The sequence below is a fragment of the Seriola lalandi genome, unplaced genomic scaffold (genome assembly GCF_002814215.2).
Source record: "Seriola lalandi dorsalis isolate HSWRI2012SDOR001 ecotype SW California unplaced genomic scaffold, Sedor1 jcf7180002054334, whole genome shotgun sequence".
NCBI classification, from domain to species: domain Eukaryota; kingdom Metazoa; phylum Chordata; class Actinopteri; order Carangiformes; family Carangidae; genus Seriola; species Seriola lalandi.
This window is the reverse complement of record NW_019524887.1, coordinates 773,292-793,340: the sequence shown is the minus strand read 5'-3', so window position 1 is coordinate 793,340 and position 20,049 is coordinate 773,292. Positions and strand designations below refer to the sequence as shown.

The 20,049-nt window shown below is 41.8% G+C and overlaps 1 protein-coding gene across 2 annotated transcripts in view; it reads left to right on the top strand.

The window, feature by feature from the left end:
• The window catches only part of LOC111655858 (retinal-specific phospholipid-transporting ATPase ABCA4-like), a 38,333-nt gene that overhangs the window by 10,921 nt on the left and 7,363 nt on the right, over positions 1-20,049 (top strand). The window contains exons 9-39 of one of the 2 annotated variants that reach the window (XM_023407392.2): positions 158-395; positions 1,345-1,484; positions 2,009-2,125; positions 3,243-3,440; positions 5,580-5,785; positions 6,790-6,966; positions 7,674-7,896; positions 8,131-8,352; positions 8,597-8,801; positions 8,885-8,977; positions 9,486-9,692; positions 10,071-10,248; positions 10,546-10,677; positions 10,833-10,972; positions 11,078-11,215; positions 11,604-11,785; positions 11,993-12,098; positions 12,887-13,092; positions 14,212-14,266; positions 14,573-14,629; positions 15,189-15,352; positions 15,543-15,667; positions 15,809-15,907; positions 16,323-16,604; positions 16,754-16,786; positions 16,933-17,038; positions 17,122-17,196; positions 17,502-17,671; positions 18,974-19,151; positions 19,341-19,456; positions 19,778-19,925. In XM_023407392.2, the coding sequence (XP_023263160.1) occupies positions 158-395; positions 1,345-1,484; positions 2,009-2,125; positions 3,243-3,440; positions 5,580-5,785; positions 6,790-6,966; positions 7,674-7,896; positions 8,131-8,352; positions 8,597-8,801; positions 8,885-8,977; positions 9,486-9,692; positions 10,071-10,248; positions 10,546-10,677; positions 10,833-10,972; positions 11,078-11,215; positions 11,604-11,785; positions 11,993-12,098; positions 12,887-13,092; positions 14,212-14,266; positions 14,573-14,629; positions 15,189-15,352; positions 15,543-15,667; positions 15,809-15,907; positions 16,323-16,604; positions 16,754-16,786; positions 16,933-17,038; positions 17,122-17,196; positions 17,502-17,671; positions 18,974-19,151; positions 19,341-19,456; positions 19,778-19,925 (4,716 nt within the window). The remainder of the gene's footprint in view (positions 1-157; positions 396-1,344; positions 1,485-2,008; positions 2,126-3,242; positions 3,441-5,579; positions 5,786-6,789; positions 6,967-7,673; positions 7,897-8,130; positions 8,353-8,596; positions 8,802-8,884; positions 8,978-9,485; positions 9,693-10,070; positions 10,249-10,545; positions 10,678-10,832; positions 10,973-11,077; positions 11,216-11,603; positions 11,786-11,992; positions 12,099-12,886; positions 13,093-14,211; positions 14,267-14,572; positions 14,630-15,188; positions 15,353-15,542; positions 15,668-15,808; positions 15,908-16,322; positions 16,605-16,753; positions 16,787-16,932; positions 17,039-17,121; positions 17,197-17,501; positions 17,672-18,973; positions 19,152-19,340; positions 19,457-19,777; positions 19,926-20,049) is intronic. The other variant, XM_023407393.2, reaches the window with a different exon arrangement.

The window sequence follows — 20,049 nt, the reverse complement described above, 5'->3', positions numbered from 1 at the left end:
CACTGTCAAATATGTAGCAACAACTATTTACATGAATACATACTTCACATTATCCATACGGTTTCAGTATACAGTTCAACCCAATCCAGTGAAAAAGAAGCTGATGTCGACAACTGAGAAAACCTCTTCCAACCGTCCCTCTTTATCTCCTGTACAGCTGATGGAGCGGGACGGCTCTCAGGAGCTCCTGAAGGCAGTTTCCTCCCTGTTCCAAGCCGGGGGTCCCCCCTCCTTCACCAAGCTGATGTCCAGTGTGTCGAGCCTCTTCTGTGGATACCCCGAGGGAGGCGGCTCCAGGGTCCTGTCCTTCAACTGGTACGAGGACAACAACTACAAGGTGTTTCTGGGGGTCAATGGCACCAAGAATCACAACTATGTCTATGATGACACTGCCAGTAAGTGAAGAGATTGAAATGTTCTTTTAATGTAGTATATTATATAGTATTAATTAGATAAATAGTACAAGTTACATACAATTTATAGTATAGCCCTACTGTTTTTTGTGCTAATATACAAGAAATAAATGCATTTAATAAAATATGTGCTATTATACAAAACAGACAACACTCACCACAAGTTTGATTTACCCACACTTTTTCTAATCCATAGTTGCTTAAAAGCTGAGGTTCAAAATTCATTCTTGGCCTTGTAAACAGCAGCTGAGAAAACAACATTGCTCTATTAAGTAGCTGTTTTGGAGCTTTTGATCACATCAAATGATCTTCATCAGCAGAAGTGGGCCAGTAGTCATGGATGAGAAATGATGATGAGGCAGAAATTAATTAAACTGTGATTTTATTTTTTAAAGCTCCTGTCATTTAAACTAATTAAACAAAAAGGAGCAAAAGGTTTTTCTAAAGATATAATTCTTGAATAATTCATTTACGACTTCAGGGCAGTTCCTGCGTGTATCTCTTCCTTTTTCACTGTGACTGTATTTTGGCAATAGTCTCCAACAAAAGCACAATCAAAAATGAATCACATTTAGTCTGTGTATGACATCTCTGAGTACAATTTTTTTTAATCACTTTTCTACACCACATATTTCAACACCCAGCTGGAATTAGTTTGCAGTATGAAACACAGCTGTGGTGTTACACATTCTCTTAAATCAAGCTTTTCATACTTTACTGTTGCCGATACTTCACTGTATTTATCATACTGTTCTTTTTAACTATTTAATTTACATTATCTGAACGTATCTGAATATAAATGAAATGGTGGAGGATATGAGAAAGTGTTTGTGTTCTCTGACTCAATCTATATGATGGCCCTGTATTTGTGTTTCTTTTCTTCTCTTCATTCTTTGATTTCAAATTTATTTGCAATTTTTTCTGTCCATAGCTCCCTTCTGCAACGCCCTCATGCAGACCCTGGAGTCCAACCCTGTCACAAAAATTGTGTGGAATTCAGTCAAGCCCCTGCTGATGGGAAAGATCCTGTACACCCCCGACTCCCCTGCCGTCCGCAAGATATTAAAGAGTGTAAGAGACCACCTCCAGCCCGACCCCTCACCTCTCTCGCTCTCGACTCACTCTTTCGCTCCTTCCCCATTTCTTTCAACGCCCTCAGAATCTGTTTATATGCGTCCAAACCCCCACCCCTCTTTGGAATGAGCTGACTACCAAAGCAAAGGGGTTGAGGGGTGGGGGGGCAATCTACTGAGGTGTGAGGAAAGAGAAGAGAAGAGGAGGGGAGGATTAAACAATAAATTGCAAGTGAGGCTGCAGAAAAACAGAATATTTTGCATTCTATCACGTATTCATTGCTCCTCAAAACAAACCTCAGCTGGGCTTCACAGATCTCATCTATGTCGTCTGTTCTCATAAAAAACAAAGCTCTTCATCACTCATCATAGACATTAATATTGCTAGCAGAGAACAACAGTGCTATTTGTCGCCTCTTCGTTGCTGGTGTACTAATCCGGCATAATTGAGAACTTTGTATCAGTGTGCTTTGACTTTAAATTGTGTTAATGTGTTTATCTTGTTTATTTGTGTGTGTCCAGGCCAACACAACCTTCGAGGAGCTAGAGAGGCTCCAGCACATGGCCAAGGCCTGGGAGGAGGTGGGACCTCAGCTGTGGGCTTTTTTCCACAACAGCGTCCAAATGAATATGATCAGGGTACGAAGCATTACATTCTACAGATGCGCAAACACAGACATTGCATGTTCTCATACCCAGAGGAACTGCCAAGCTTTTTCACAATTTCATGCGTACCTAATTCAGCTTGAAAAGAAAAGCAAAAGAGGAACCGTCATCACTTTATATACAAAAGAAAAGGTGCCAACGTCAATATTTGAAGGTGTTGTATAATCCGCATTTCCAATGTGGGCTGAGTGCAATAAGCTTCGTTTCCAAGATGAACAACATCCCAAGCGACTAGGCGGAGGTGTGGATTTGTGAGTTTGTCTTGAAGTTTAATGACTTTGATGCAACTTTATAAAATCATATGACCTGAAAGTTTAGGAATTTAAGCACTTTGACCTAAAATGACTTCAGTTACAAGACCTGAGACCACAGCACTACAAATTGTATTCTAAGAAAAGACAATACAGTATGTAGATTTTTAAAGTATATATTTTTTTGGGGCTTTTGTGCCTTTATTGGACAGGATAGTGGAGAGAGACAGGAAATGGGGAGGCAGAGAGAGGGGAAACGACATGCAGTAAAGGCCGTCCGATGCGGGACTCGAACCGGGGCCAACTGCAGCGAGGACTGTAGCCTCTACAGTACACATGTACTGAAATATAACAATTCGGTGACCCTGATGAACAACCTGACAATATGAATCAATATGGGTCACTTAGTAGTGATGAACCTACTGAGAATTATCATAGAGCTTTATTTTAAGTTTCAGCTCATTGTTTAGCTGTCCGGCCGCGACTTCATTGCTTTGGTTCAATCTCACCGTGACGTTCTCGGTCAGAACAGGCAGCTGTACACGACCTGCTCAACACCAAACAGCAGACAGACATGGTGACTGACAAGCTGCTGAACACAGTGGAGAATTTAGCGACTAAAGAGCCAGACATTGCCCTCAGGAGTTGGTAGAGACCAAAAACAGAGCTAAAAGAGAGTGAAAATTTAACTTAGATACTCTGATTAAGTCCACCATATCAGCTTAAAAGATTGCTATTTCCAAGTGGGCAAGATAATAATAAAAACAACACTTAAACAGCATATTTAATGCATTTTTTTATTACATACAGTAACTCTACTTCTGTCCCCATCACTGCAGGACACTCTGAGAAACCCGACAGTGACGCACTTCATGGACGAGAGTCTTGAGGACACTGACTTCACCACCAAAGACATTCTCAACTTCCTGTACAATGGTCCTGAGGAACAGAGGGAGGCAGGGATGCCAAACTTTGACTGGAGGAACATTTTTAACATCACTGACCAGCTCATACGCATGTTCAACCAGTACGGAGAGGTAAGAAACCTCTCTCCATCTCCACGCTTCACTCTGCTTTGCTTCCCTGCACCAGGCACTATTTGCCAAATCTTGCGCATTCCCAGGACTGTGGTTTCAGCTTATTTGTGAGACCCACTCTCAGTTCTCCAGACAGGAGCATCAGTCTTCCAAGTCTGCCCTCATGAGATTGCAGCCAGGCCCGTTTGAAACATAGCAGGCCACTTAGCACGGCTATAGAGCCGCTCTCCCGTCCAGTAGGCTGAAAGGTGGGGAGAACAAGCCTGCTGTCACCCCCCACCCTTTCTTCCATTGTGGAGCCAGTGATAAAGTACAGAGTAGGTGGCAGTGAGTCACCCCCCCTATGAGCTCAATGCTGTTTTAGTGTATGGCTCTGCATTGAAACAGACCCTTCTGCTGTGGAAAATAAAATAGGGCAAATCACTCTATCCATCCTTCACGCCTTCCCTCTCTCCTCTGATTTAAAGGGGGGCAGGGGATGTGCTTTTGGAGAGAGCCCTATCAGTGCAGGCATCTCAATCTGTCCTTTGTTTCCAGGTTCAGTGCCAAGACCCTTCAGAGCCCCACAAACAAACCCAGGCGATTTAGCCAATTAGATATAGCTGTCTGTTAGCATTGGGTCATAGGTAGTTAGCATTGGGTCGTCTCACTCTGTCAGGGGCATGTTTCTCACACTGAAGTCCCACTGGAACATGTGTATCAGTGAGGATCTGTCTTCCCGGCCCATCTCTGAGTGAACATTATTGTGCTGTGAATGTATGGTCCCCTGAAGATGAATGGAAAGTGGTCTCTCGTCTTTCTTTGAGCACTCTCAGGGTATTATACAGTAATGTGAATGGAGATATTAGACACGGTGTGTATAGAGGTGTGTGTGTGGGGGGGGGGGTTAGAGAGCAGTGTGTTTGTGTTTGTATGCATGCATGTGTGTGTGTGTGGGATGGGAGTTTCACATGGCAATTACACGTTTTACAGAGAGAGTGAGTCTGTGTGTATGCGTGTGAGAAAATTACAATGTGAGCTCCAGGGATGGGGTTGTGTGTTCAAATATGTGTGTGCGCACATTTATGCATGTATGTGTACATGCATTTGCTTTCCTGTGTGTGTGTGTATGTGTGTGTGTGTGTGTGTGTGTGTGTGTGTGTGTGTGTGTGTGTGTGTGTGTGTGTGTGTGTGTTTGTGTGCAGGTTGAATATAGTAGCTATTTTCCCATGTCACAAGATCACTTCAGTGAAAGACATAATGAATGCTAATTCACACAACTACCCACACTCTGCTGATGGTGGATGTTGTACTGGATCCACTACAATAACATGAGTTTTATTACAGACTCAAAATGATTTTTGGCTTCTTACTGTACTCTAGTTTCTTTGTATTTATGTCAGTGTATTTTGTTTATATCTATGTCCAGGATTTTGGTACTAATTACTGTGTCAGCTACAATACAGGTATTTCTTCTAATATTAACTCAGTGTGTGTAAAATGTAAAGATTCATTCATTCATGTACATGTATTCTTGGTAATCATTTATTGTTTACTTTGATACATTATGATCACAAAAACACAAGCTGCCATACAAGAACTTTGCCTAAATAAAATGTAAATAGAAGTAGACTTAAATGATTATATGATTTAAGTCAGGGAATATCTGAATGTGGAATAAGTAAACAAGACTAAGGATCTGACCTCGTATTCAAGGTTGTATTTCAGTACTCGACAGGGTTTGATACTAAATGCTAGAGACTACGTTACAGTCAGGACTGAAAAGTACTGAGGTTCAACACACAGCTTTAGTAGTCAGTTGTTTCTAAATAGAGCAAATGCCACATGCACTTAATCCAGTGTACAATTAAACAATTAAATTGCACCTAAACACTGACTCATTTAGACACACACACACTGTTATAGTAACATGCACTTTGTATAGAATATAGCAGGATCCTATTTGTTCTTCGCTCACTCAGCGCCTCCAAGAACATCTCCGTTCAAAAGATGTGCATAACTAAGAATACATAAAACACACAAACAATCGTTGTGTGAATACTTACAATCTAAATGCTAAACCATATCTTCCCAGTTTCCCAATTCCTTTTGAAAGCTAAACTATCAAACCCACAGCACTCCTTTCTCCTCTGATTGTAGTGCATCAGTCTGGATAAGTTTGTGGCCCACATAGATGAGTCGCAGATGACCCACCAGGCCTTGTACCTGCTGGAGGAGAACAAGTTCTGGGCTGGCGTGGTCTTCATGGACATGTACCCCTGGACCACAAGTGTACCGCCGCATGTCAAGTATAAGATCCGCATGGACATTGACGCAGTGGAGCGCACCAACAAGATCAAGGACAGGTCAGTGAGAGCCGATGTTTAGCTTTTTAGCCTTGTGACCCCTTATAATGAAGCTAAATGTCCACTTGTGCCTGTGATTTGTAGATTTCCCCAGAAGGCCTTTCTCCTTTCATTTGAGTTCATGTTTGAAGCAGCCAAAAACAGTTTTTTATTTCACAGGTTAAAAAAAGTGATGTCATTTTTTATTTCCTATCCAGGTCCATCATCCTGTAAACCCTCAGATTTATCTTGCAACCACTTGAAGGGATCCTGATCCCCAATCCCCTCGGGGTTGTAGTGCAAAAAAAATAGGGTATAAATGTTTTATTAGCAAAGAAAAAGAGGTTAATCACAGGTACTTTCCAATACACATCACTGCAGCTGACTGGTATTTTAACACACAGGGGATAACTAGGAACCAACCAGCAACTTCTAACTCTCAAACAACCCTGACAACCTGCCGTTCCAACATTTTTTTTTTATGTTGTTAGTGTCGTATTACTGAGGCAGTGTATATGGATTTGTCACATTCCTCAAAGGAGGAAAAGAAAGACCTCTCCAGCTGGCCCTGTTGTGTTTTCCAGAAATTCTTGGTAGCTCTATATTAACTCAATACCTGCCCTTTCATCCTCCCATGTGAGGCTCTTACATGCATTTTGCTTTCCCTTTGATCTCCCATTCATAAACACACAGTTTGTCAATAGCCCTCGGGGTGAACAAGCACTTTCAGCTGTTTGCAGCGCACCAACAGGGTGTAATGGACCCAGTGGGAGCCCTGCCTCTACACAATTGAATAATCAGATTGTAAGAGGGCTTTGCTTTGGTCTTATCCGCTTAAATAAAAGCAGTGTACATGTGGAGTGTGTGCAGCTTTGGAGACTTTGGCTTTGTGATGTTTTATTATGACAATGTTTTGAATAGACAACAACAAAAATGCTTCAATAACTCCGTTGTATAAATTCTTACGTGGTGACAGTAAAATCCTCCAGACGCCTGTGTCATTCACTCCCCGTGTCCTCCCTCAGGTACTGGGACCCCGGCCCCCGAGCAGACCCCATGGAGGACCAGAGGTACATCTGGGGGGGCTTTGCCTACCTCCAGGACATGATTGAACACGGCATCATCAAGCTTCACACAGGCAACGACTGGCCACTCGGGGTCTACATCCAGCAGATGCCCTATCCATGTTATGTAGACGACCTGTGAGTGAATCGGTCACTTGCACTGCAGTGGTTAATTACAATGAATTTCAAGGATTTAAAAAATATCAGCTCTGTTGCTTTTTTTTTATCAGAATATATATTTCCGCAGACCTAAATGTGTGATGGGTTTGTCAGAGGGCATCTACTACAACATATTTTGGTGTGAACAGTCTTCTATAATCCAATGGAATAAATAAACCAGAGGTAAACAAGACTATGTGCAGGGTTTTTCAATTATAATCAAGCCACGATGTTTTTAAAATTTCAAATTCATCAGCACTATTTCTTCCACCCTCTTCACACTGAACCAAAACTGTATATGCTAATTTGTGTGTGTGAATATTGGGTTGGGTGAATATCCAGGGCATATTTTCTGAGAAATGATCTTTAAATGTGAAGATATAATTTGTTTATAGACACTGACTTAATGATCAACTGCCTGACTGATTGACTGGTTGCTTGCGTGAGAGTGATTACATTTTCGTGTCATTCACTCAAAATGCCAGCGCAGTCGAGACACACATCGGTGCATCCTGAAAGAAATTAAGCCTGTTGTGTGTTTCTTTTAGGCTCTTCACCAGCAGCTGAAATGAAAATCCTTTTTGAAGCCTCTACAAACTGAATATTAATGCTGAGGATAACAGCAGCACAGAATCAAACACAAGCTCTTCTCAAGGGGTTAATGAGTTCTCTCTGTCCTCCTCCAGCTTTATGATCACACTGAACCGCTGCTTCCCGATGTTCATGGTGCTGGCCTGGATCTACTCTGTGTCCATGACTGTGAAGAGCATTGTGCTGGAGAAAGAGCTGCGCCTCAAGGAGACCCTCAAAACCATGGGGGTCGAAAACAGTGCCATTTGGTACACGTGGTTCATCGACAGCTTCGTCGTGATGACTGCGAGCACGGTGCTGCTCACCTCCATCATCATGGTGAGAAAACAGGAGGAGTAGGATAGAGAGGGTGGAAGAAGGAGGCAATGCTGACAGTAAAAAAATAGGGGTCAGGTTTTGTATGCAGGTCTGGAGTGTTTATATTTTCTGGTGTGCAATGGTGCCCTCTAGTGGATTATTTAAAACAACTCTATAAAACATTCAATGGTTGCACCGGCTCTGTGTGTGCATGTCCTCTCATTACACACCTCCTGTCTTTTTTTTTCCTGTCAGGGTGGGAAGGTGCTGAATTACAGCGACCCCGTCCTCGTCTTTTTCTTTCTGCTGACTTTCACCATCACCACCATCATGCAGTGTTTCCTCATGAGTGTGTTCTTCAACCAGGCCAACCTGGCAGCCGCCTGCAGCGGCATCATCTACTTCACCCTCTACCTGCCTCACATCCTCTGCTTTGCCTGGCAGGACCGCATCACAAAAAACATGAAGATGGCTGCTGTAGGTCCTCCTTTTTTCTTTTTTTTCCCTTTTTTAAAAACAGGCAAACACACAGATACTGTTTGAACACAAACAAGTGTATGCAAGTGTAAATACAAATAGAACTGCGTGTGTTAGAGGAATGTATATGTTAAGTTGTTTCTATCACAGACATTAATGAGCCTCATTGCTGGTGTATATGTAGATATTCTACACCATTTGTAAGTAAATTAAGATTCTGTCTGCAACCCTCTTGCGCCTTTAGAGCTTGTTGTCTCCAGTGGCCTTTGGCTTCGGCACAGAATACCTGTCACGGTACGAAGAGCAGGGTTTGGGTCTACAGTGGGACAACATCCAGACCAGCCCGTTAGAGAAGGACAGCTACTCCTTCCTCACCTCCATCTTCATGATGATGTTTGATGCCGTCCTATACGCTGTCCTGGCCTGGTATCTGGATAATGTCTTCCCAGGTTGGGCTGCTAATATACTGTGTGACAACGTTTCGCGGGTTCTTAAGAGTTTCTTGCGATTTTATCAAATTTCTCCTCCACAGGACAGTACGGTATTGGTCAGCCATTCTACTTCCCATTCCAGTCCTCATACTGGCAAAGATCTGCACCCTCCCATGCAGAAATGGCTGATCCAGGTTAGTAGCTCTGCCTCTGATATAGCGCATGCCCCTTACCTGTGTTTGTTTATTCTGAGTCATCCTGTGACTGGAAGGTTGCCGCTCCACTCAGATTGGCAACTAAAACCTGAGATGGAGAGGTGAAAATTGTTTTTTCATCCTTTGTTTCAAAAGGAATACCTCCTAGAAATTGCAAATAATGTGCACTGATGACAAATTATACTGGTTCTGAGTCGAGGCCCCACAAGAAAAATACGCTCCCTTACACCTTTTTGCAATCACAGATCAGGAACGAAATCAGTGTCTTGGTAAAAGACAGTTTAGTTGGGAGCCTCTTGCCAGCACATGATCTGAAACCGAGTCCTATCTTTAAAGAATTGTCCTTTTCCCGATGATGTCATCTTTAAGATATGTGGCCGTCTCCTCTGCCAAGATAAAACAATTAAGAGTGGACACGTGTACACCACACGGCCATTGAAGTTGGTTTGTCAGGTGACAGATAAACTCTACCATCTGTTGCCTTCAGATCCTGAGAAACCTGAACCTGAGAAAATGGAGAAGGATGTTGAGAGCAGGGGCACACCGGAGACATACACCTGCAATGGCTCAGCCAGCAGGAAAGCCTGCAAGCACCAAAGAAAGAGGGAACAACTGGAGAGAGAGAAGGAGCTGCTGAGACGACAACAGGAAACTCCAAATCAGGAGGAGGAGTGTCATGACTCAGGGAAGGAAGGTGAGGACACAAATTCAGCACCACAGCCTCGGATTACCTGAAGCGTTAACTGAAAGGAGGACTGATCGGAGACTGACATCTGGATCTGCAGGACAGATAGAGAATAAGAGATGGGAATAGAGAGATGAGAGAACACTCGAGGAAAAAAAGAAAGAGGCTGCATCCATACTCAAGATGAATAAGAAGTGTAACCGTCAAGTATTGCTTTGATTATTGATTTGATTGATGACATGATATTCCAGTTATTTGACATGATATTCCAGGAGTAAAATATTTTTTAAGCAGTTTTTGAAGCTTTCTTTCACACTGGTTGACATCTCACAAAACTATTCAAGAGTAAGTGTTCATTACTCTTTTTGTATCGGTTTTCCAACACAGGTCAGTTGTTCTTTGAGCCTGACCCTGTGAGCCTGGTGATGGGAGTGCAGATCCAGGACCTGGTGAAGGTGTTTGATGGACGCTCTCAACCAGCTGTCAACTGTCTCAACATCAATTTCTATGAGGGCCAGATCACGTCCTTCTTAGGACACAACGGGGCGGGAAAAACCACAACTATGTAAGCTGAAATCAATCAATTTCACAAATTATGACTCTGATACATTTTTAAATGCAGGGAAGGTACACAGAAATGTTGTTAAAAGAAATCAGACTGAAAACATCTGAAAATATGTTTTTGTTTCACAGTTTTTTCCACAGGTGTTGGAGAGCTCCTGACAATAATTTTCCTTTTGAACATGACAATCAGATCTCATTATACTCTTTTTAAACAGGCTATTTAAAAGCCTCACACTCAGATTGAATGTGGGTGGTGAATCTGAGATTTTGTCATGGATCTGATCCTTTTTTTTTCCAGGTCCATCCTGACTGGCCTCTTCCCTCCTACATCTGGCACAGCCTACATCAACGGAAGAGACATTAGGACTGACATGGACGTCATCCGTTCCTCTATGGGGATGTGCCCCCAATACAACATCCTCTTCAAACAGTAAGTTACATTGCGGATATTCAAATCAGTTCAGTGTGACTTTTTTTTTTTTTTTTTTTTTAAACATTCACACGGTGAAAAAACTGTCAAAACTTACAATTTCACACTCTTCCTCTGTAAAAATCTTCATTACCGCTGCGCTGTTTTTGTTCCAGTCTCACGGTGGAAGAGCACATCCTGTTCTATTCACTGCTGAAGGGTCGGACTCAGGCGGAGGCAGAGAGGGAGGTCGAGGACATGCTGGCGGACCTGGGGCTGCCTCACAAGAGAGATGACGAGGCTCACAACCTCTCAGGTCAACATCTTGTTTCCCTGTGTGTGTACAAGAGAGATAACTGCATTTATTATTATATATATTTACAGTATGTTCCCATATTTTCATGTATTCATTATTGTACAGGTGGTATGCAGAGGAAACTGTCTGTTGCTATGGCATTTGTTGGAGGGTCAAAGGTCGTCATTCTGGATGAGCCCACCTCAGGAGTGGACCCCTATTCCAGGAGATCTATTTGGGACCTCCTACTGAAATACAGAACTGGTAAAAAAAAAAAAAACATTTTTGCCCTTAAGCTCCATGCTCCATCTTTCTAAATGCATATTTTACACCTGCAGGACACATCCCATCCCATGGTCCATGTTTTTACTGTTACACTAAAGACACTGAAGAATGAAACCAAATCTTTTGCATCCTCTCACGTTTCCTGAGGCACTTGAATTAAGCAGTGAAATGATCAAACGGAAAAATTCAGCTACACAGTTACAACAAAAGCAAAAAAATGTCATCAGAAAATCAATATGGCTCAGAATCTGTTGACAAAAGCACTTGAAAGCTGCGGTTAATTATATTTTTTTGACAATTAGAACAAATTGAAATTTCCCTTTGATTCAGCAAAAGAGCCTCATTGAAAGTTTCACCCCCTGTGCAGGCCGCACAGTGATTCTGTCCACTCATCACATGGACGAGGCCGACCTGCTGAGCGACCGCATCGCCATCATCTCCAAAGGACAGCTGCACTGTTGTGGATCCCCCCTCTTCCTCAAGAACTGTTTCGGAGTGGGTTTCTATCTGACACTGGTGCGCCGCATGAAGGACCTGAAGAAGAGGGAGGTGAGGTTTACCCTTTACACAAAATCAACCCACCTGCAGTGTTTTCTTTTCCCCCGCCTGTTCATTCTGCATTAGAAATTGTATCTGTTTCTAATATAGACACACAAAAGAGAACGCTTGCTTTTCTTCCACTGAGGAAAGGTTCACTTTCCTGGCAGGATTTTTTTTTTTTTTTGCCTTTGTTAAAGGTGCTCTTATTTCTGTCAGAATGACTGCGACTGTGCCTCCGACTGCTCCTGTTCCTGCTCCATATGTACCAGATACAAAGATCAGTCTCAGAACCAGTCCCAGCATCTAGACAGAGTACTAGATGGTAAGTCTACACTGTATATCTCTTTTACTGTAACTGCATACTGATGAGCTGCTCCTCTGTTTGCATGCATGTGTTGTCTTGCTTCTCTTTATTACTGAGGACCAAATTGAGAAATAGAGCTTGTGGGTGAAGGACATGTTGGAGAGTCTTCACTTCTTCAAAGGGCTGGTGTTCGGGTTAATGTTGAATTCAGGTTTAGGTTAAGCTTAGGATAAAGGTTGGGGTTAAGCATGTAGTTGGTTTCACTGATGAGGTATTTTTCAGGATCATTAATTATTCATGAGTAAATAAACAACACAGAAAGTTTAACACAGAAACTTGGCTGATCTGGGGTTAGCTTTAGGGGTTAGGGTTATCTGCCCAATTGCTAATAGTAAGAAGTTTAATTGAAAATTATTTTCAAGGCCCCGAGTCAATGAGGGTCCTGACAAACAAAGCAGTACACGGGGATGTGTGTGTGTGTGTGTGTGTGTGTCACCTGCAGGGATGTGTGTGTGTCTACTGAAGTTTTAAAAACAGCTACAGAAGCAGTGTTTTCTCACTACTTATAATTTAGTGGCGATATTGACCCAGGAGTCGTTTCCTCCTAATTCTGCCTGAGGACAAAGTGCTTGAGATGCAACACCATGAAGTTGTCTAAGCACAAATTGCTCATGCATTTTAGCGCTTGAATAATAGTGTTTGTTTTTTGGGGGCATAATAAGCAGTTTCCCTTCTTTTGCCGTTGCTTTGGTTTCACTTTATTCTTCAGTGCCTCCTCCAAAAGTGATTTTCTGTCTTCTTCCCAGGGGATATAGACAGCATCACCAGCCTCATCCACCACCACGTCCCAGAGGCCAAACTGATTGAGACGATAGGACAGGAGCTGACCTATCTGCTCCCCAATAAAGGGTTCAAGCATCGGGCGTATGCCAGTCTGTTCAGGGAGCTGGAAGAGACTCTTGCTGACATGGGCCTCAGCAGCTTTGGCATCTCTGATACATCACTAGAGGAGGTGGGGACATCTCTCATTGCAGGGGTGGAGCAGTGAAAGTACATTTAGTAATTTTATGTTTTTTTTTTTTTTTTACACTTCATTAGAGAGAGAAATATTGTACTTTTTTTTTACTCCACTACATTTATCTAACAGCTGTACAGACTAGTTACTTCTCCAATTAAGATTTTCACATAAAAACATACATGCTTTTAAAATTCAAAGTATTACGAAACATTAAGTCTCTGTTTGTCTTCTGACCTCTACAAAAAAGCAGTGCCGTGTATATATCAGTATTAACAATCAGTAATGTAATATTTTATCATATTATATCACAGAGGACTTCTTACTGCAGAACAACTACTTGTACTTTGCTGACTTAAAGTACGTTTTGTTGATAGAAGGATTTTAAATGCAGGACTCTATTATGTAATGGAGTGTTTTGACACTGTTGTATTGTTACATTTACTTAAGTACAAGGTTTGAATACTTCTTCCACTGCTGTCAAATTGTTAATCAGTGTGGTATTTTAGTTCTGCATTTGCTGCTTCTATCATGAATGTCCCATCAACCTTCAAGTGGTAAACACCCCAATTTTTGCAAATTCTGCCGTCATCCGCGAGAACAATGCCTGTAGTTAGTTCTGGAATGATTTACTTGAAACTCTTATGATGGAGGATACAAGGATACAAATACTTCTTGACTATCGCTTCAGTGGTTGATACTACAGTCTTTACTTCTGCTGCTAAAAATCATCTTATCAAGTATTTTTTTGTCTAAACGTCTTGCTCGTGAAAGAATCTGCCAGCACAAAACAATATTTCAACGTTTGGCCAGATAAATTTGCTTCAAATACTTGGGAAAAATTTGTCACATTGTCTTGAAACAATAAAAAGTAAGGCAGGAAAATTACTTAATTATATGAAATCCTTGAAACATCTAAGTGCATATTTGAATGTGATGGCGCGTGTGTGAGTCTTTTTCCTGTCTACATCTGAATACATCACAGGTTGTGTTCTGTTTCCCTAATAGAAACCTCAAGTTTATTAAAGTAATATGAAAATCCTGTATTTCTGATCTTAAAGGAGGAACTTTTATTTAATGTGTGGAAAGTTTTCAAAGTTTTTCTTGATTTTTCAGATATTCATAAAGGTCACTGCGGATGGAGAAGCAGCGAATAATGCCACCACTCCTGGTAAATACCACCACTGATCTTCTACACGGCCTTTTCCTGAAATTGAATTTCTGACCCTTTGCCCTGTCTCTCTACCGTGCTGTTAAGCTGTTTGCCCCTCACCTGTTTTTATTATGCTGTTATTGTCATATATCCCCTAACTGTCACTTGACTAGTAACTACAGTACCTCTTTAAATTTCACATGTGGTGTGGTGCATCATTTGTCAGTTTTCACCCTTAGTTTTGTGTGTGTGTGTGTGTGTGTTTTCGTGTGTGTGTGTGTGGATGTTTTGTGTCTCACTTTTGTGTCGCACTCCCACCTCTAGAGCAGTGGATGTTACAGCGGAGAAAAAACGACAATGTTGGTGTAGAGGGAGATGAAGGTCAGAGACTCGAGAGCTACTCAACAGAACTGTGGCAATATAAAAGCTTCTTTCTTTTTTTGGAGAATCTACCGGACCTGGGTCAATCAGAAGGAATTTCATCAGCTGCATTTTATGTTTTTATGTGGGGTTCATCACATCAGGACAGTTTGGATCTCATAATGTAAGGGATCCATAACAGATACGATAGTCTGACAAATGAAAAACATTTCTGTGACTGTGCGAATTATTAAGTGTCAGTCATTTTGCTCTCCATGCAGTTTGACTGATCCAGGTCTGGGAAGATGCAGTAAACAAGACAGCGGGAAGCTTGGAGAAAAACTTTGCTGCTTCCATGCTCTTTTCTTGCCCAGCACTGCTTCACATTTATACATTTACTCTGATTTCCTCGAGACCTGCCCAGAGCAAAAGTCAGAAACCTCCGATGAGCTTAGGTGCTCTGCTCAGTCAGATTTCAGCTGCTGATCCCAACCCTGCCTCTCCAGCCTGCTGCAAATGTTTTGTCCTCAATAGATATTTCAATTACATTACTCACTGTATGTTTTCTTTTTGACCACAGAACAAAACAGCGTCAATGGCACTACCCATGGTGCATCAGACAGCAGTGCGGGAAAGGCCTCCCGGCAGGTGAAAGGTGCCGCTCTGATCCTGAAGCAGTTCCATGCGCTGCTGGTGAAGAGGTTTCAACACGCCATAAGAAGCCAGAAAGACTTCCTGGCACAGGTTTGTGCTGTTGACAGTTTGGACTGAGAGTTGACTTGGGAGCGGTGAATGGTTCTTATCCACTGTGGCAGCAGATGAATAGATATAGTTGCCAAAGAAACAACACATGGGAATGTCTTTGTCAAAACCATGTGGAAAAACAATGATGTTAATTTTTAACAGAGTGTAATTTATTCCTGTGTGATTTCAGATCGTGCTTCCTGCCAGTTTCGTGCTTATTGCTCTGATCTTCACCATGGTCGTCCCTCCGTTCGGAGAGTATCCCAGTCTGACTTTGACACCCTGGATGTATGGACAACAATTCACCTTCTTCAGGTCAGACCTCGTGACAGACACAGTGAAGTGGCAGCCGCTGCCTGCTAATGAAGTTCACTTATATAAAGTATCTGTAAATAGGTAAATGCGCAGGACCCAAGCTGATTTTCTTTCTTTGCATTTTTTCTCCTCTCTGTTTAGTAATGAGCAGCCATTTGACCCCAAAATGAAGCGCTTCACAGAGCGTTTGTTTAACCCACCAGGCCTGGGGACGCGCTGCATGGAGGGAGAACCGCTGGGGTGAGCATCAGGACTATTAGATAGGATAGGACAGCACAGGGTTGGAAAGGATGAGATTGTTACACAAGTGCATATTGCTCCTATTACTCAAAATAAGTGGTGCAGGCATCTTGGACCATTAAGAGATAATGAGGAAAAGACCTTGTCTTCCATGCCTGGAAAACATAGTGACTTTATAAGAGTTACCAGTGCAGAGAGATTTAACATAAACCAAGAATCTAGCTGTAGTAACAAAAAAGATACACACAAATACACACGTAGTTATTTCTAGGATCTCACTTTAAGTTCAGAAGGAGTGGACGGAGACAAAGCGTGAAGTAGATGATCTAGTGGCCAAATCGTATAAGCAGATACATATTACGTCTAAATGCTCATTGATTTTACCTTTTGCACTTCCGCGCTCATTTCCCTCCAGAATGTCCTGCAGCAACAGCACATCAGAGTGGGAGTTTCCTGACGTCTCCCCCGTGGTCAGCAACATCTTACAGAGTCCTGAGTGGAACCAGAGAAACCCGTCTCCCTCCTGCCAGTGCAGCACCAGTAAGAAGCTGACCATGATGCCCATCTGTCCCATCGGCGCAGGAGGCCTCCCCCCTCGCCAGCGAGTCGAGGCCAACGGGGACACGATGCTGGATCTGACGGAGAGGAACATCTCTGACTACCTGGTCAAAACCTACCCGAGTCTCATCAGAACCAGGCAGGTTAACGTGCGCGTTCAGATGGTCAAACCTGGAAATACAACATAAGAATTACAATGAAAATGAAAATGCTTGAATCATTTTGTTTGACCTGTTATTTAATTTTTTAATACCTCTCTGCTTGATCAAATTAATTTTCATTCCACAGCTTGAAGAGCAAATACTGGGTGAATGAACAAAGGTAATAATTTGCACTTTATTGCTGTAAGTCTCTTCACATACCCATCAGTCTCAGTCTCCCTCTTGTGTATATTATTTATGACAACACTTTAAAGACAAGTCACCGTGGAGTGATGAGAGTAAATCTCCTGCCGTCTCTCTTACCAGATACGGAGGTCTGTCAGTTGGGGGACAACTTCCCATCCTCGATGTGAACCCCACAGACATCCAGAGTGTTTTCCACCAGCTGGGGCAAATGCTCAACATCACAGGGGTAATTAGTGGTTTGCTGTTCATTTACAGACATGAGGGTAGAAGTCCATTAAGTGAGTTTGCGGTGACTGTTGTCTTTCACAGGGTTACAATTCTGGACTTGCGCTGAGGGAGATCGGTCCTTTCTTGCGATACATGGAAAGTGAATTCAATATAAAGGTGAGTGTGGGTGGGATAGAAGTAGTTACTCAGTGAAAGATTCTTTGCCTACAGAGGTAGATGTCTATCTCTGGCGCTTTGCTTTCATATTACAAACTTTTCAATTTATAAAGTCTGTCATATCACAAGGACGCTGACTGATGGCTGTAAGTGCTGGCTTTAATAGCTTTGCTTCCCACTTAAAGTAATGAAGGTTTTATGTAAGGAAGGTCAGCTGGCAAGTCCATGTAGCGTAGATCAGGACTGTAATTACTGAGTCAGAAGGCTGTGAGATGTATTCAATTAACTCTGCTCTCTGCTGTCAGGTTTGGTATAATAATAAAGGCTGGCACGCCGTGGTCGCCTTCATGAATGTGGCCAATAACGCCATCCTGCGGGCCTTCCTGCCCCCATCTGCCAAACCTGTCGAGTTTGGCATCACTGCCATCAACCACCCTCTGAACCTCACCAAAGAGCAGCTCTCCGAAGTCACTGTGTGAGTGTTACTTTTATATTTATTTGTTATTTATTTCATTTATTTGCTTGTGCATTAAAAATATATAATATAAAGTATATATACACAAAAATCCAGACATATATACTGCACTATTATTAACATGTACCTGGATATACTGTACGTGAAATTAAACAAAGGCTTGTGCAGGGGAGGAAAAGCTTTTACCTCTCCTAAAAACTCAAGGAAAGTAAATGCACTGCACTTAAACTCGTTTCTAGTCTTATCGACTGCTCAAAGTGCTTCACAATACAAGAAACATTCACCCATTCACTCACACGTTCATACAGCGCATTTTCTGTCACACACACTCACACACCAATGATACATCACCAGCAATTTGGAGTTCAGTATCTTGCCCAAGAACACTTCGACATCCATATTGGAGGAGGCAGGAATCAAACCACCGACCCTCTGCGTAGTGGATGTCCCGCTCTACCTCCTGGGCCACAGCCGCCCCCCAAACAGAAAAATGAACAGTATTATATTAAATAGAAATAATGACGAGGTAGAAAGCTTACGACAAAGTTAAGAAAATTAAACTGTATATTTTACGCTCCAACACAAGAGTTTAGTGTTTTTTACTGTTCTATTGTCTGGGTTTATTGCTGTAAAGAGACATCTACATTATGCTGACATTTAATTTAGTTTTATCGATTTTTTGCTACATTGCGCAGCTACAAGACCTGCTGCTCTGACTCTGACATTTTAACACCAGTTTCCCACTAATTAAAAAAAACAATGATAAATAAATCACATCATTATTTGAATGACCTGACTTTATTTTAAGATCTAATGAAGTAAATTATAGATATAGTATATCATTCATATTTATTATTTCTGTATTATAGTCATTATTATGTTTTTATATTTATTATTATTTTATTTCTATTGGCAGAAAGTTCCACCTGAGCCTACATGTACATCAAGTGTTGTGGCTTTAGGTTTAAAGGCTTTATATGGATTTGCTTATTTTTCTATTTATAATTTTTTTTTGTTGGTAATTGTAATGTGGCATTTACAAATATATGATGAATTACACAATTTAATTCATTTCAGTTTTCATTAACTGACTATTGGATCCTTTTAGTAACTCAATAAACACATCTTTTAGTCATAGTCAATTACTCAGAGTCATTTTTAACTTTGCCTCTTAAATATTTTCCGTGCAGTTGTGAGTTTGCATATCAGCCTTTTTGAAAATGCTGTGACATGTCTTGTATTTGATGTCATACTCCCGGACCAGAGTGCACAGTACTGACTCTATCGACCTCCTTCCCTCAGGTTGACCACCTCAGTAGACGCCGTAGTCGCGATCTGTGTTATTTTCGCCATGTCCTTCATCCCCGCCAGCTTCGTCCTCTACCTCATCCAGGAGCGTGTCACCAAGGCCAAGCACCTGCAGTTTGTCAGTGGGGTCAGCCCTTTAGTTTACTGGGTGGCCAACTTCTTCTGGGACATGGTGAGTCAATCAATATAAAATCAGTATAAAATATAAACTCAGTAAGGGGTTGGAAACTTTTAGTGTTTATTCACACATCACATCCATAGATTGATATTGTGGATTTGAGTGAATTTATCTTACATGTTGTTGCTTTTGTATAATAGTTGATTTCTGTATTTATTTACTCATATGAATTTTCTCTCCTAGATTAACTACTCTCTGAGCACTGCGATGGTGGTCGGCATTTTCATGGCTTTTGACAAAAAGTGTTACACATCAGCGTCCAACCTGCCAGCACTAGTTGCACTGCTTCTACTATATGGGTAAGGCTTTGCTTAGTTTCATTTATCTTTTGCACATATCTGAAAGGGAAGCACAGATTGTGCAGGTGAGGTAGCGCTTTACTGTAAGAGCACCCAAAGGGCTTCATTAGGATGTCGCACCTTTAAACAAAAAACAAATGTGTGACTGAATGAGAAGGAGAGGAAGTGGATAACAAGCCGATTCACCAACAGAGAAATCCATAGAGAAGGAACAAAATGTATAAAAGACATGAAAGGGAGGTGAAATAAACTATGAAAACTCTGACAACTGGAATTTATTTTGAAATATTTTGTCTTTTCTCTGGCTCCCTTGCATCATAGATGGTCGGTGACGCCCATGATGTATCCCATGTCGTACATATTCAACATCCCGAGTACTGCATACGTCTCTCTGTCCTGCATCAACCTGTTCATAGGCATCAACAGCAGCGCCATCACCTTCATCCTGGAGCTGTTCGAAAACAATCGGGTAAGAGCATAAAATATTGCAAACAAAGACACAATTAATTTCAAATGTAATGACCAAATGTCTTTCATGAGAAAGGGCTACTGACTGGTAGTTGCATACGCAAAGACAAATAATGTGGTGCAGC